The 15,134-nt window shown below is 40.5% G+C and overlaps 1 protein-coding gene across 1 annotated transcript; it reads right to left on the bottom strand.

Moving 5' to 3' along the window:
* Positions 1-1,806: 1,806 nt before the first annotated feature.
* LOC100659968 (olfactory receptor 56A1) lies at positions 1,807-4,311 on the bottom strand. Its single transcript, XM_010602126.3, has one exon. It carries the CDS (start codon positions 4,141-4,143, stop codon positions 3,199-3,201), a length of 945 nt encoding a protein of 314 aa, XP_010600428.2. The 5' UTR covers positions 4,144-4,311; the 3' UTR covers positions 1,807-3,198.
* Between the last annotated feature and the right edge of the window lie 10,823 nt (positions 4,312-15,134).

Raw genomic sequence — 15,134 nt, forward strand, 5'->3', positions numbered from 1 at the left:
TCTACTGAGAGGATGTTTTTCACACTATGGGAACTTTTCAGCAGGGTTGTGTCTGTCATTCTAGCTCTGACTTTTTGAGTTATCCCGCTCCTTGAAAACCCTATGGGGCAATTCTACTCTGTCCTATAGGTTGGCTACGAGTTGGAATCAACTCAACAGCAACTGGTCTGGGTTTTTTGTTTTTTGTTTTTTTGGCCTTACTATTACTCAGGGGGCAGTGGTGGTTCAGTGGTAGAATTCTCTCCTTCCATGCAGAAGATCCAGCCAAGGCACCTCCTGTGTCAGTGGAGGCTTGCGTGTTGCTGTGATGCTGGATAGGTTTCAGCAGAGCTTATAGGCTAAGAAGAAAGGCCTGGCAATCTACTTCTGAAAATTCAGCCACTGAAAACCCATGGATCACAACAGTCCAATTCCACTGCGCACAGGATCACCACCCATTGGGGGCTGACTCAAAGACAGCTGACAACAATAACTACCACTCAACTAAAGATTTGCGTAGACACAGTGTGTCACCTCCACTCAGCCACCTCAGTACCATAAGTAAGGGAATATTTCCTGAGTACTACAATGTGCCAAAAGTTGTGCTAGTCCCTGTGAGGGATGACCAGTGATGTGTAGGTCCCTACATCCTTTAAAGCTCCCTAACAAGTTAGTAGTGTCTATCCCCATCTGTTTCCAGTCCAAATTTCTCATAATTGTCTTGGTCATCGTACATAGATCTAGAGAAGCCCAGGTCAGGAATTAAGGTCTGAGTGTTGCCCAGCTGACAGAGACTCCTGTTTGAGTCTCTTCTAGGTTTGAATTCCAGAGGGTCCCTGGGTGAAAGCATAGCAGGGGTAGAGAGAGAAAGCATTCTTGGAAAGAACAAAAGAGTGGATAAATGTTTCAAAATATCACCTGACTACAGATGTATTCTACCCCTATTGCACTTCATGCTTTCTACAAAAACAGTTAAAAAAAAATGAAACCTCATTTTTACAAAGAATCATCCACAGAAGGCTCTTATGAGAATTAAACATATTATACACAGATACTGATATATTGAAAATATTCAAAACATATTAGCTTTTATTTTCTTTTTTATTACTATCATTATTATCAGTACGTAAGGACATTGAGATTGTTAGTCTCATTTTAGGCTTTTTAGCCTCAAGTTGGCCCATATGTCCTCAGAGGGTGGTGGTAGATACAACTTTTCCAGCAACCATTGGAGAGAAGCCCTGTTAGAGAATCCCCTTCTAACAATGACAAATATTAGGTTGCTACTGCAAAGTGTTGTGTGTGTGACTTCAGAAGAACTCTGCCCCTGGATTCCACGTCAGCATTGGGCTGCAATTACTCTATCTAGTTCCTATAGTGTGGGCAAGTCTGTCTCTATTCTTGCTGCTCACTTAATGCCAAATTCTTCTATAGCTCGGAATGCTGCCCCTATAACATTATCCCATGTCTCTTTGCCCACCTGCACTGGGGCACTTGATTCTGTGTCCAGTTCCCGGGGGAGCCATCGTGTAGTGCAGGTGCTATTGCAGCTGTCCCTTTTATAGTCATAAGCTTCCAGACACAGAAACAATTGGAGCTGTGCCCTTGATTAATGTTTGTCTGTCAGCCCCAAACCCCCCTGTCTATACTCTCTTTTATGATACTGGGGGTAGGACTTTGGGATCCTTCTATCAGCTGGTTCCCTCTTAGTTTCCACCTAAACATAGCACCAGAGGGAAACAAGAAGGTTGAAGCATGAGGGAAGGCACTTGTTCCTTCCTGTCTATCCCTGTCTTAGCAGCATCCCTTTAACAATGGCTATTTTTTTTTTTTATTTATCTTGTCAGTGGAGTTAATTCCAGTTTCCAGAGTTTTTGGTTTGTGGGTTGGTTGGTTGGTTATTTGAATGGGGTTTGGTTTTGGTTTTAGAACTCTCAGAACCAGCCTCGCCGAACCACCACAGGAGAGGCAGCACCAGCAGTGTAATGACCCATCCTCAGAGGTTTTAGTCCCAACTCTAAGGGGCACTCCCTCTGAACTTCTGTGGCACCAGTACCAGATAGGGCAGTACCCCCTTCTCAGAGATCTGAGCCCCCATTCCATCTGAGCCTTTAGATTGAAATGACCCAATCTCTTCCCTTTGTTCACTCCAACTTTAAGAGTAGAAGGTTCTACCTGCAGGTACTATCTCTGTGTGTTACCTCAATGTCCCCTTTGTGGTTTTCAAGTAATCAACCTCAATTAACCAATCGCTTATAATATATTCTCTAAAAATAACAGGTTTGAGTCTGTATTTGCGTGTGTATGTTTTCTCCTAACAAAACCTACTGTCATCCAGAAACTTGACACTATGTTATGTCTTCCCACCTTCAACTAGAGTTCTTAGGCACAGTCACCAGATCAAATAAGACTTGGTTTTAAGTTCACTGCATGTGTAGTTTAAACATATAGGGAAATTAGCCAAACCACTGTCCTAGTCAGTTTCCCTCTTTCCTGTCCTATTAGTGCCCCTTCCCCACACCTGCCTCCCTATCTGTATCGTCATTACCAAGACTTCCCTGAAGGTTGTGAGGCTATGAAAGATAGACTAGAAAGCTGGTATTGTTTATATTATTACGAATGCTCTTTTTTGAAGTCCTGCAGATTTTTTGTCAGGCAGGACTCTGCCTTCTCTGAAAACTCCATGGCCCTCAAGGAAAAAGATACAAGAAGGAGATACGTATGGATACCAAGGATAAAACACAGGCCAAAGGAGAGTGGGATAGAGGTCTGGTCTCCAGCTTCAATAGTACTCAAACTGGTATTTCTGTGGGTAGAAAGAACTTAGGCTCTAGAGTCTAGATTTTAATTTCTACTCTATTGTTTCCCAGCTATGTGATCTTTGGCAGTTTCCCCCCTCTAATTAAAAGCATCAGTTTTCTAGTATGTATACATACTAGAGTAATAATGCCTGCAGGGATGTTCTGAGAACTTGCTTAAATATGATCGTGTATATAATTGTGTAGGTTCAATGCAGATACTCAAGAAATATGGATTTCTTTCTCTTGCCTACCTCCACCTGAACCAGGCAAAGAGAGTACAGAAAGGAATCAGGGTTGGTTATGAACTGAGCCCCAGTGTATTTAAAAATGGTCACTCCCCATGCTGTTCTCTGCCTCACAGCCTAGGCAAAAATCACTGAGGAGGAAAGAGGAAGAATTAGCAACCTATTTCACATATTCACATCCCTCTCTGCAGCAATTTCTGAATTCCTTGCTTTATCTCTTTGGCCCGAATCCCATACACAATAGGATTCAAGGCAGGTGGAATGAGATGATGAAGGACATTGAGCAGGATAAGGATGTCCATGGGAATCCTCTTTCTGGCCACATTTGTGAGCACCACAACCAGCAGGATGGTGCTGAAGAACAGGATGAGAATGAAATGGGAGCCGCACGTGCTCAGAGCCTTGACTGCAGCCCCCTCAGTCTTGAATCTTAGGACAGCTTTTAGAATGGGGGTGTAAGACAGGAATATAAGGATGAAGTCAGAGCCCAGAAGGGTCCAGCCAGCCACAAATTGATACATTCTGTTAAGGGTGAAATTGTCACAGGAAAGCCTGGACACAGACAGGTTGGCACAGATGCAGTTCTCAATGACATTTTTCCCACAATAATGGAGTCGGGCAATGAAGATAGGAATAGGTGCAGCAAGGACAGCATTTCGTGCCACAATGAAGACAGTAGCCTTGGCCACAAATTGGTCAGTGATGATGGATGGGTATCTCAGTGGGTGGCAGATGGCCACATAGCGATCGTAAGCCATGACCATAAATGTGCAAGACTCCATGGGGAAGAAACTGTTCATGATGAACATCTGGAGGAAGCAGGCAGAGAAGCTGATAGACCTGAGGTCAAACCAGAAGATGGCCAGGACCCTAGGGATGACAGTGAGGCAGAGCACGATGTCCAGCAGGGAGAGGAGGCTAAGCAGGTAGTACATGGGCTGGTGCAGAGTAGCTTCCAGACAGATGGTGATCAGGAGTGTGGCATTGGCCCCCATGGCCACAAGGAAGAGGAGGCTGAGGGGGAGGGACAGCCAGTGCTGCCAACCCTGGTAGTTAGGGAAGCAAATGAGGAGGAATTCAGAGACTGGAGTGGCAGAAGAGTTGCTGGATGATTCCATGGGATGAATCTTCAGTTGAGGGGGCTTCTCTTGATTATTTGCAGGGGCATGTAAAAAAGAAAATTTTTTTAATTGTTTCAAAAGTATGCTTTTCACTTACTCTTCAGGTAGATAATGTTATGTAAGAGACCTTTCCTAAATAAGGCAAATTTCAGCAATATCCTAAAGCTGGAGACAAATAATGCTGTAGTTCATGGAAAGAAAAATTAATCAATGGAAAAACTATAAAGATTTGAAAAGAGGATAAATGATAGGGAGTAAACTCAAAATACATTAAAATATATTTAAAATTTGCAACAAATTAGGTTAGTATGGTACCAGCAAAAGAAAAGTAAAATCCTAATAGCATAAAAGAGATAGGACAAGAACACACTGTAATTTTTGCAATAACTTATTATATGAAAAAAAAAAAACCTGCCGTCAAGTAGATTCCAACTCATAACAACCCTATAGGATAAAGTAGAATTGCCCCACAGGTTTTCCAAGGCTGTAAATATTTACGGAAGCAGACTACTATATCTGCTACATGGGGTGGCTGATGGGTCAGCTGCCTTTCGTTAACAGCTGAGCGCTTTAACCACTGTGCCACCAGAGCTGTAGTATATGACAAAGGAGGCAGTATACCTATGGTGGATAAGAAGTTTCTTCAACAGGTGTTTTTTTAGACAATTGCTTCATATTCAGGTGGAGGAGATGGAGAGATCTTTGATTAAACCCTCACTTCCTATCATAAAAAATCATACACCAGTATAATTTGAGATGGATAATCTTATTACATCTCTTTTCCAAATTCATGGTATAATAGGAGGAAATAGAATGTAAAAGTTGATTAGGTCAGGCTTTTGATAAAAGCCCAATCCTATATGAATATATTCATTTTTTAAAGTCCTGTACCTGAGGATCCCAGTCTCCTGGATTAAGCATAACAGAAGAGAAAAAGGTGCTTTTACTGTAAATTTTTGATCACCAACATTAAATAGGCTCTCCCTATTGCCTATCCATCCTACAAATATTTACGGGTCAAACTTCTTCTCTTGCCAAGCCCCTTTTCAAAACTCCTTCATTTTTTTCACATCTCAAACTCTATTTCCTCTCTCAGAAGGTGACAGCAAGTACTATCTCACAGAGAAAAATCGGTTACATTAGCTTACATGGGGAACCTTTTGTTTGCCAAACAAACAATACAGAAAAACCAGAACAAACCCATTAGGGGTCTCTGACCATCACACAGGAAAGCCATAATTATGCTTGCAAGCCCTATCTCACAGAAATAAAGGACAAAACTAACACATCCAAGAAGCATCACCTAATAGAATGCTCAACCTACTCAACAACGAAGTTCCAGCTCCAGTCTCCTGAGCTTCATGCTTTTCAAAAGGGACCCACCGCTAAATGCATAAAAACTTCAATAATACCTTACCTCTAAGATTCAGAGGTATAAAAAGTGGTTGGTATACCATTAATCCAATAGCAATGAAAGAGTTAGTTCCAGAAAATGGCTCTCAAAAAAATCACCAATGGCCTCCCCATTGCTGAATCTTGTTGAAACATTTGATCAAATTCTCCTCCTTGAAATATACTCTCTGGTTTAATTTGCATCATGATCTCCTGGTTTACTTCACACATCCTGGTCTTTCCTCATTTTTTCTTACACGTTCATCATCCTCTACCTTGGTGGCGCAGTGGTTAAGCATTTGGCTGCTAGCCAAATGGCCGGCAGTTAGAGTCCACCAGCCACTCTTTGGAAACCCTACAGGGCAGCTCTGCTCTGTCCTATAGGGTCGCTATGAGTCAGAACCAAGTCAACAGCAACTGGTTTTAGTGGTCTACCTTGACATCAATTTCAAAGTTAAGTCCTAGATCCTCGTTGCATTTCTTCTCTCCTCTGCTCTACTCCTACCCTCTTTCACCTCTTTTTTTCTTCTCCATATCCTCAGGCAATTATCATCTCTATGCAATGATTACTAAATTATACCCCTGATCTAGCCCTCTCCAATGGCCTACTTGACATAACAACTTGAGTCTCTCAAAGATATCTGAAACTCAAAAAGTCCAAAATTAACTCAATTTTTCCCTGAAACCCAGTCTTTTTCTAGCATCTCCTGTCTCAGCGAATAGCACAAACATCTAGCTTGCTCTAGAAGCCAAAGCCTAGACAACAGCTTGAACATATCATGCACTGTCTTAATCCATTATAAACCCACCACCAAGACCTTTCAATTTTTTCTTTTAATTAGCTCTTGAATCCACCATTTCTCCATTTCTCTGTCACCACCCAAGACTAAGGTACCATTATCTCTTGAATGAAATACTGAAATTGCCTCCTAATGCATTCGAGGTTTCTTTTTAAACCAATTCTATCCTGAAATCGGATAAATATCTTTAAATCTTAAACTTGTCACTCATTTGCTTAAAATATGTCAGTTGCTTCCTGTTGCTAATGGAACAAAAAACAAAATCCTCAACCTGAACTTTATTAGATCATAATAAGTTCATGAGAGAAGACACCTTGTCTATTTTTTTTTTAATTACTGTGTATACAGCCCCAGTGGTTAAAAGCTCAGCTGCTAACCAAAAAGTTGGCAGTCTGAATCCACCAGCCCCTCCTTGGAAACCATATGGAGCAGTTCTACTCTATCCTATAAGGTCTCTATGAGTCACAATCGACTCGACGGTATCAGGGTTTTTTTTATTTTGGTTATGTATACAATGTTATTTGTGGAAGGTGAGAGCAGAAGCAGGAAGAATGAAAGCTGCAATAGTCCAGATAAAAAGTGATCAGTATCTGAACAAATGCTGAAGTAATAAAGATGGGAACAAAGGACATATTTCAGTGATACTGTAGACAGAACTTAGCGACAAATTAGTCACAAAAGAGAAGGTAGGTGATAAACTCAGAATGACACCAGGTGTTTTTGACTTGAGTATTATAATAAGTAGAATCACCAAGATGTGAAACACAGAAAATGAGAAAGTTTAGTGTGTATTGGGATATGTTAAGGCTGAGGTGTTTGTAATCTGCAAGTAGGATTTATTTTAGACTGCTGGAAATGAAGAGTTTGAACAAGTTAGAAAAGTCATAGCTTTAAGACGTAAATTCAGAAAGAATCAGCACACAGCCTATAGAGTAATAAAGCATTGGGCTGATATGGGAACCCTGGGAAAGCACTAATATTTAGAGGGTGGAAAGAGGAAAAAAAAAAAAAAAAGACATGAATGGAGGGGCTAGAAACATATGAAGGAAATCAAAATATGGTGCCAAGGAAAAACTAGAAAAATTTCACCAACTTGTCAGTTACATAGAAGTTTAATAACATGAGCACAAGTGAATATCCATCAAATTTGAAATAAGGCTTTCATTAGTGACCTGAACAAAAATGATTCATTGGCCTGGTAGCAGTAGGAACCAGAATGGAGTTAAAAAGTCAGTAAGGATGTGGAGATCAGGAGAGTTGAATACGAAGCCAAAGCACTGCATTTAAAGCTTTTAAGAGCATAAAAAGCAGGATAGGAATGAAAGATATTGCAGCATGCTTAAATGTTTAAGGAAGGACTAACGATGCAGAATGAAAGCAAGATAATTAAAGGAATCACTCCATTAAGGAAGCAATTTATATCGTTATTTTAATATTCTCTGTGACCCTTAGCACCTACCTTTGGTGCCTCTCTGTTTTCTTCCACCCTACTGTGAAATATTGGAGGACACACAAGGTGCACATTTCCATTTATATCCATCTGCACTCCCTGGTCAGCACCTCCTAGTCACTCTTCCTATCTAGGTCCAGTATAGCCTCTGCTCCCCTCCCATGGCCCTGAAGCTTACAGACCATACAAAAAGATGGGTCTTTTATGATGGGTCAGCTGTAGAGGTAACCATTCTGGGACTCTGAAGAGTAAATCTTGAGGGCTTTGTGAGCTCCTTTATCTCCTTTCTCCTCTCCTACCCCCCTTCTCAGCCCCAGATGGGAAAAAGATAATTTGGGAAACAGAGTCTTGGGGGATGAGGAGCTGAGTCCTTGGGATGTCCTGGTCTGATGATGTCCTATAGGAAAAGAGGTGAGACGTGAGGGATGGAGTGGCTTGAAACTGAAATAAGGACTTGTCTGAAATTCAGAAGACAGAGATCCTGGATATAAGCTTGAGACACAAACGTGGATGAAAATGTAGGAAAGGAAGCCATGCAGCAGCCTTCTTTGTAATAATGACTCCAACACTTGGAGTGCTTTCTGAGTGCTTATTTAAGTTCTTTGTATACTATTTTCTTGTTTAATCATCTCCTTTAGGTATGAAAGAGAAACACTTTGGGGTGGAAACTATTATCCCCACTGTGTAGGTAAGGCTCAGAGAGATGAAGTCTTGCCCAAATTCACACAGCAACTGCATTCATAGCCATGTCCACATGAGTCCAAGGTCTGTGTTCTAAATCACTGTTGTCTACTGTCTCCTCTATACTAATGAATGTGGCTGTCAGTATTTACATCCTAAACACAATCCTAGCAAATCAAGTTCAGCAAAGTGTCAAAAATATTTTTTAACTAACAAATACTTTTTTCTCTAAAGAATGCAAGAAGAGTTGGCTATACGGAAATCTGCCAATGTAATTTATCCACATCAAGGTTATAGATAAAGAGCATGTGAATAAAATCATTCCAATCAGATGCAGGAATGAATCACAGGTCTGCTATTTGTTATTTGTGTGACACATTTGTTTAAAAAAAAAAATACCTTACTAATTACCTACTGTGTTGCACACGCAGCATTAGTCGCTTATAAAAGGATAAATCAGACAAATATAGGTCTCATCTTCACCAAAATTTTAGTCTAATTTTGTGGTCATTAAATGAAAATGTTGTTTTGGGTACTATCAAGTCAATTCCAACTCACAGTGACCATATGTGATAGAGTAGGACTGCCCCATAGAGTTTCCAAGGAGCAGCTGGTGTATTTAAATGCCAACCTTTTGGTTAGCAGCCAAAGCTCTTAGCCACTGCACCACCAGTTTAGATAGAGTGGACCAAAAAGACCTTAATGACAAGGGGAATAAACAGGAGCGAGAAAAAGAGTAGAAGCAGAGCAACCAGTTAGAAGACAATTACATAGTCCAGGCATGAGATGATGGTGGGCTGGACCAAGCTGGGGACAGAAAAACAAATTTGAGTGGATAAGTTTTAGAATACTCAGGTAGACATACTGATGAACTGATGAACTAGAAATGATATATTCAGTGTAGAAACCAAATTTGATTCTTAGGATTCTGTCTTGGAAACTTGATGGATTTGGGCCCAGTCACTGGGGGGGCATTACATAGTAAAAATTCTGGGTAGTGTTGGGTTTACATTTGAAGCTGTTGATGACAAATTTAATGTAAAACCAAAAGTTTATTTAAGAATTTTATTTATTTATTTATTTTCCTAGCAAGTTTCAATCTCTTACAGAGGAAAAAGTATTTGGATTCAGAGTTTCGGTTTTTTCTAAGCAATCACAAAGGAGGGAAAGAGTAAAGGAGGCCAAGTTATTTATGAAGGAATGATTAAATGATGGGTCTAGAACCTAAGTTAGACAAGGAATAAAGTCAAGACAGAGGAGATCCTATCAATGGCTTCGTGGTCCTGATGTTCAGTGATTGTGGCTCTTCTAAAGATACGTGAGAAACTGAGCCTAAAGTTAGAAGGTGCTAGAGTGGAATATTTTAAATCTAAGTTTTAGAGGTGAATCAGCCACACAAATGAGGTAAGACAAGCATTCCAAACAAATGAACAACAACAAAAAAAACAGTTGCCATCAAGTCAAATCTGGCTCATAGTGGCCCTATAGGACAGACAGAACTGCCCAGCAGGGTTTCCCAGGAGCACCCGGTGGATTCAAACTGCTGAATTTTTGGTTAGCAGCCTGAGCTGTTAACCACTGCACTACCAGGGCTCCAATAAGAAGGATTAAGTTTTTATTATGGGTTGATCTAAGCACACAACCATTTCCAACTTTCCCAGCAAGACCATTCCCACTGCACGCTAATTACACTATGTGCCAGACAAATGCACATAAATGAAGTAGTTAATAAGCATCAGAGTAGTGACATATGGTATAATTAATTTAGGGTAAATCTGAGAAGAGTTTGAGAGAGGTTTGAACTGCAGTCAAAAAATATGCTCAAGGGAGAATGAACAACTACGGTGAAGCAGCAACTGTTTTTGGAGCCTGGAGCCAGCGTCCCAGTCACGTAACCTTGGTGCCGGGCTTAGGTCTGGGCACAGGGGAGCTGAACACAACATCTTGTGAAGGCACAAACACGGGGCACAGCCTTACCCCCCTGAACTGACCCTGGAAGGGGGCCCAGCCAGTCAGCACGGGTGGCGTGGCCACGCGGCTGGTGGGAGGAGAAGTCCCCGGGAGGCAGTGACTGGTTTTGGAGCTGAGACTGCAGTGTCCCAGCCGGGGAATCTTGGCGCTGGGATTTGGACCGGGTACAGGGAGCTGAGCACGGCATCCTGTCACTGCGTAAACACGGGGCGCAGCCCTACCCCCCTGAACTAACCCCGGGAGGGGGCCCAGCCGGTCAACCCAGACGGCTCGGCAACACGGCTGGTGGGAGGAGAAGTCTCCGGGAGGCAGCGACTGATTTTGGAGCCAGGAGTTCAGCGTCCCAGCCGGGGAACCTTGACGCTGAGCTTTGGACTGGCAGCGGAGCATCTGACTGCTGCTTCAGCAGGCCAGACCCTAGGGGGCAATCTCTACACAGCCAGCACACATAGGCGACAAGCCCCTTGGGAATCTCAGATAAAATAGTCATCCCAAGCAAGATAAGCAACTTTGTCTATATTCCGGGTTGCTACTCTCTCCGGTTTTTCTGTACCCTCCCCTCCCCTTCCCAGGCGGCTTCATTAACATTGGAATTTCCTGAGCCAGAGGGATAACGGCTCCGGCTACATGGCTTTGCTTTTCCCTTTTTTTTTTTTTTTTTTTGGTCTTTTCCTAACCCATTCTTCTGGCCTGAGAGAAGCAACCACAAAAAACCCAGGGACCAAAAATCCTTCCCTAATTGGACTAAAAACACAGAACCAGCTCTAGCCAAGCATATATGATCCATATCTCGGGCTTTCATCCCTACAGGGAACAAGGTGGCTGTTATAATGCAAAGGCATTTCTGAAAGGGATCTGACTCCATTTTTTTTTAGCGGATTTACTGGAAAAACAAGTTTCCCAGGTCTGATATCTCTGAGTATTCAACAGAGTCCTAACTGACCCACAACAGGGAACTGAGGGCTGAAGCTCCCCCCAGCCCACCTAGCCTCTTGCCTTAGGGGTCTAAGGAGGGTGACACCTACCAATCTGTAGAGGTACTTGCATTGGGGGCCTAAGGTACAGCTGCAGAGCCCTCCCACCAAGGTGCTTTAGGAATACAGACACACTTACCTCACTGACCCTTGGGAGAAGTCTGTCAGCATCCTGCCCCCACTGGAGTGTGAACCCCAGCTGCTAATAGAATCTGGTGCACACAACTATCACCACTACTTCTCGAGGTGGATAGGTGTTACAGTGCAGCACACACTTGCTGACCCAAAATCAGATTCTACTCAAGAATAATGAATAGACTGAGGAATATATATCTGGCAACAGCCCAGACCAGCTGGTAATAGGTCACAAGTAAGTCAAGGGCTACAACAAACAAGACAGCACAATCTAGTAGCCCATCCAAGTATATTGAAAGAAAACAAAACAAGATAAGACTTGGTGAGCAAATATAGAATAAATCACTACAATATCTTAGTGATGGCTGAGAGACAGCAGTCGATATCAAACCACATAAAGAAGCAGACCATGACAGCTTCTACAACCCCCCAAACAAAAGAATCAAAATCTTTCCCAAGTGAAGATACAATCCTGGAATTATCAGATACACAACATAAAAAAACAATTTACACAATGCTTCAAGACATCAGGGATGACCTCAGAAATGAAATAAAGCAAACTGCAGAAAAAGCCAAGGAACACACTGATAAAACAGTTGAAGAACTCAAAAAGATTATTCAAGAACATAGTGGAAAAATTAATAAGTTGCAAGAATCCATAGAGAGACAGCATGCAGAAATCCAAAAGATTAACAATAAAATTATAGAATTAGACAATGCAATAGGAAGTCAGAGGAGCAGACTCGAGCAATTAGAATGCAGAGTGGGACATCTGGAGGACCAGGGAATTAACACCAATATAGCTGAAAAAAAATCAGATAAAAGAATTTAAGAAAATCAAGAAACCGTAAGAATCATGTGGGACTCTATCAAGAAGGATAACTTGCATGTGATTGGAGTCCCAGAAGAGGGAGGGAGGACAGAAAATACAGAGAAAATAGTTGAAGATCTGCTGACAGAAAACTTCCCTGACATCATGAAAGACGAAAAGATATCTATCCAAGATGCTCATTGAACCCCATTTAAGATTGATCCAAAAAGAAAAACACCAAGACATATTATCATCAAACTTGCCAAAACCAAAGATAAAGAGAAAATTTTAAAAGCAGCCAGGGAGAAAAGAAAGGTCTCCTTCAAGGGAGAATCTATAAGAATAATTCAGACTACTCAGCAGAAACCATGCAGGCAAGAAGGCAATGGGATGACATATACAGAGCACTGAAGGAGAAAAACTGCCAACCAAGGATCATATTTCCAGCAAAACTCTCTCTCAAATATGAAGGCGAAATTAAGATATTTACAGACAAACACAAGCTTAGAGAATTTGCAAAAACCAAACCAAAGCTACAAGAAATACTAAAGAAAATTGTTTTGTCACAAAACCAATAATATTAGATACCAGCACAACACAAGGTCACAGAACAAAACAACCTGATATCAACTCAAATAGGGAAATCAGAAAAACAAATTGAGATCAATTAAAAAAAAATGCTCAAAACAGGGAATCATTGAAGTCAATATGTAAAAGATCACAATAATCAAAAAGAAGGACTAAATACAGGTGGCATAGAACTGCCATATGGAGAGGGATACAAGGCGATATAGGACAATACAAGTTAGGTTTTTACTTAGAAAAATAGGGGTAAATATTAAGGTAACCACAAAGAGGTATAACAACTCCATAACTCAAAATAAGAACCAAAAAAAAGTAACAACTCATCAAACATAAAGTCAAATACCATGAAAATGAGGATCTCACAATTTACAAAGAAAAACGTCTCAGCACAAAAAATAAGTGGAAAAATGAAATTGTCAACAACACACATAAAAAGGCATCAAAATGACAACACTAAACACTTACCTATAATTACGCTGAATGTAAATTGACTAAATGCACCAATAAAGAGACAGAGAGTCTCGGACTGGATAAAGAAACACGATCCATCTATATGCTGCCTACAAGAGACACACCTTAGACTTATAGACACAAACAAACTAAAACTCAAAGGATGGAAAAAAATATATCAAGCAAACAGTAAGCAAAAAAGAAGAGGATTAGCAATATTAATTTCTGACAAAATAGACTTTAGACTTAAATCCACCACAAAGGATAAAGAAGGACACTACATAATGATAAACGGGACAATTGATCAGGAAGATATAACCATATTAAATATTTACGCACCCAATGACAGGGATGCAAGATACATAGATTTTAACAGAACTGAAAAGTGAGATAGACACCTCCACAATTATAGTAGGAGACTTCAACACACCACTTTTGGAGAAGGACAGGACATCCAGTAAGAAGCTCAATAGAGACACGGAAGACCTAATTACAACAATCGACCAACTTGACCTCATTGACTTATACAGAACTCTCCACCCAACTGCTGCAAAGTATACTTTTTTCTAGCGCACATGGAACATTCTCTAGAATAGACCACACATTAGGTCATAAAACAAACCTTTGCAGAATCCAAAACAGCAAAATATTACAACGCATCTTCTCAGACCACAAGGCTATAAAAGTAGAAATCAATAACAGAAAAATTTGGGAAAAGAAATCAAATACTTGGAAACTGAACAATACCCTCCTGAAAAAAGACTGGGTTATAGAAGACATTAAGGAGGGAATAAGGAAATTCATAGAATGCAACGAGAATGAAAATACTTCCTATCAAAACCTCTGGGACACAGCAAAAGCAGTGCTCAGAGGCCAATTTATATCGATAAATGCACACATACAAAAAGAAGAAAGAGCCAAAATCAGAGAACTGTCCCTACAACTTGAACAAATAGAAAGTGAGCAACAAAAGAATCCATCAGGCACCAGAAGAAAACAAATAATAAAAATTAGAGCTGAACTAAATGAATTAGAGAACAGAAAAACAATTGAAAGAATTAACAAAGCCAAAAGCTGGTTCTTTGAAAAAATCAACAAAATTGATAAACCATTGGTCAGACTGACAAAAGAAATACAGGAAAGGAAACAAATAACCCAAATAAGAAACGAGAAGGGCCACATAACAACAGACCCAACTGATATTAAAAGAATCATATCAGATTATTACGAAAAATTGTACTCCAACAAATTTGCAAACTTAGAAGAAATGGATGAATTCCTAGAAAAACACTACCTACCTGAACTAACACAATGAGAAGTAGAACAACTAAATAGACCCATAACAAAAAAAGAGATTGAAACGGTAATCAAAAAACTCCCAACAAAAAAAAGCCCTGGCCCAGATGGCTTTACTGCAGAGTTCTACCAAACTTTCAGAGAAGAGTTAACACCACTACTACTAAAGGTATTTCAAAGCATAGAAAATGACGGAATACTACCCAACTCATTCTATGAAGCTACCATCTCCCTGAAACGAAAACCAAGTAAAGACATCACAAAAAAAGAAAGTTACAGACCTATATCTCTCATGAACATAGATGCAAAAATCCTCAACAAAATTCTAGCCAATAGAATTCAACAACATATCAAAAAAATAATTCACCATGACCAAGTGGGATTTATACCAGGTATGCAAGGCTGCTTTAATATTAGAAAAACCATTCATGTAATCCACCATA

This window comes from Loxodonta africana, chromosome 7, assembly GCF_030014295.1.
Source record: "Loxodonta africana isolate mLoxAfr1 chromosome 7, mLoxAfr1.hap2, whole genome shotgun sequence".
Lineage (NCBI taxonomy): Eukaryota > Metazoa > Chordata > Mammalia > Proboscidea > Elephantidae > Loxodonta > Loxodonta africana.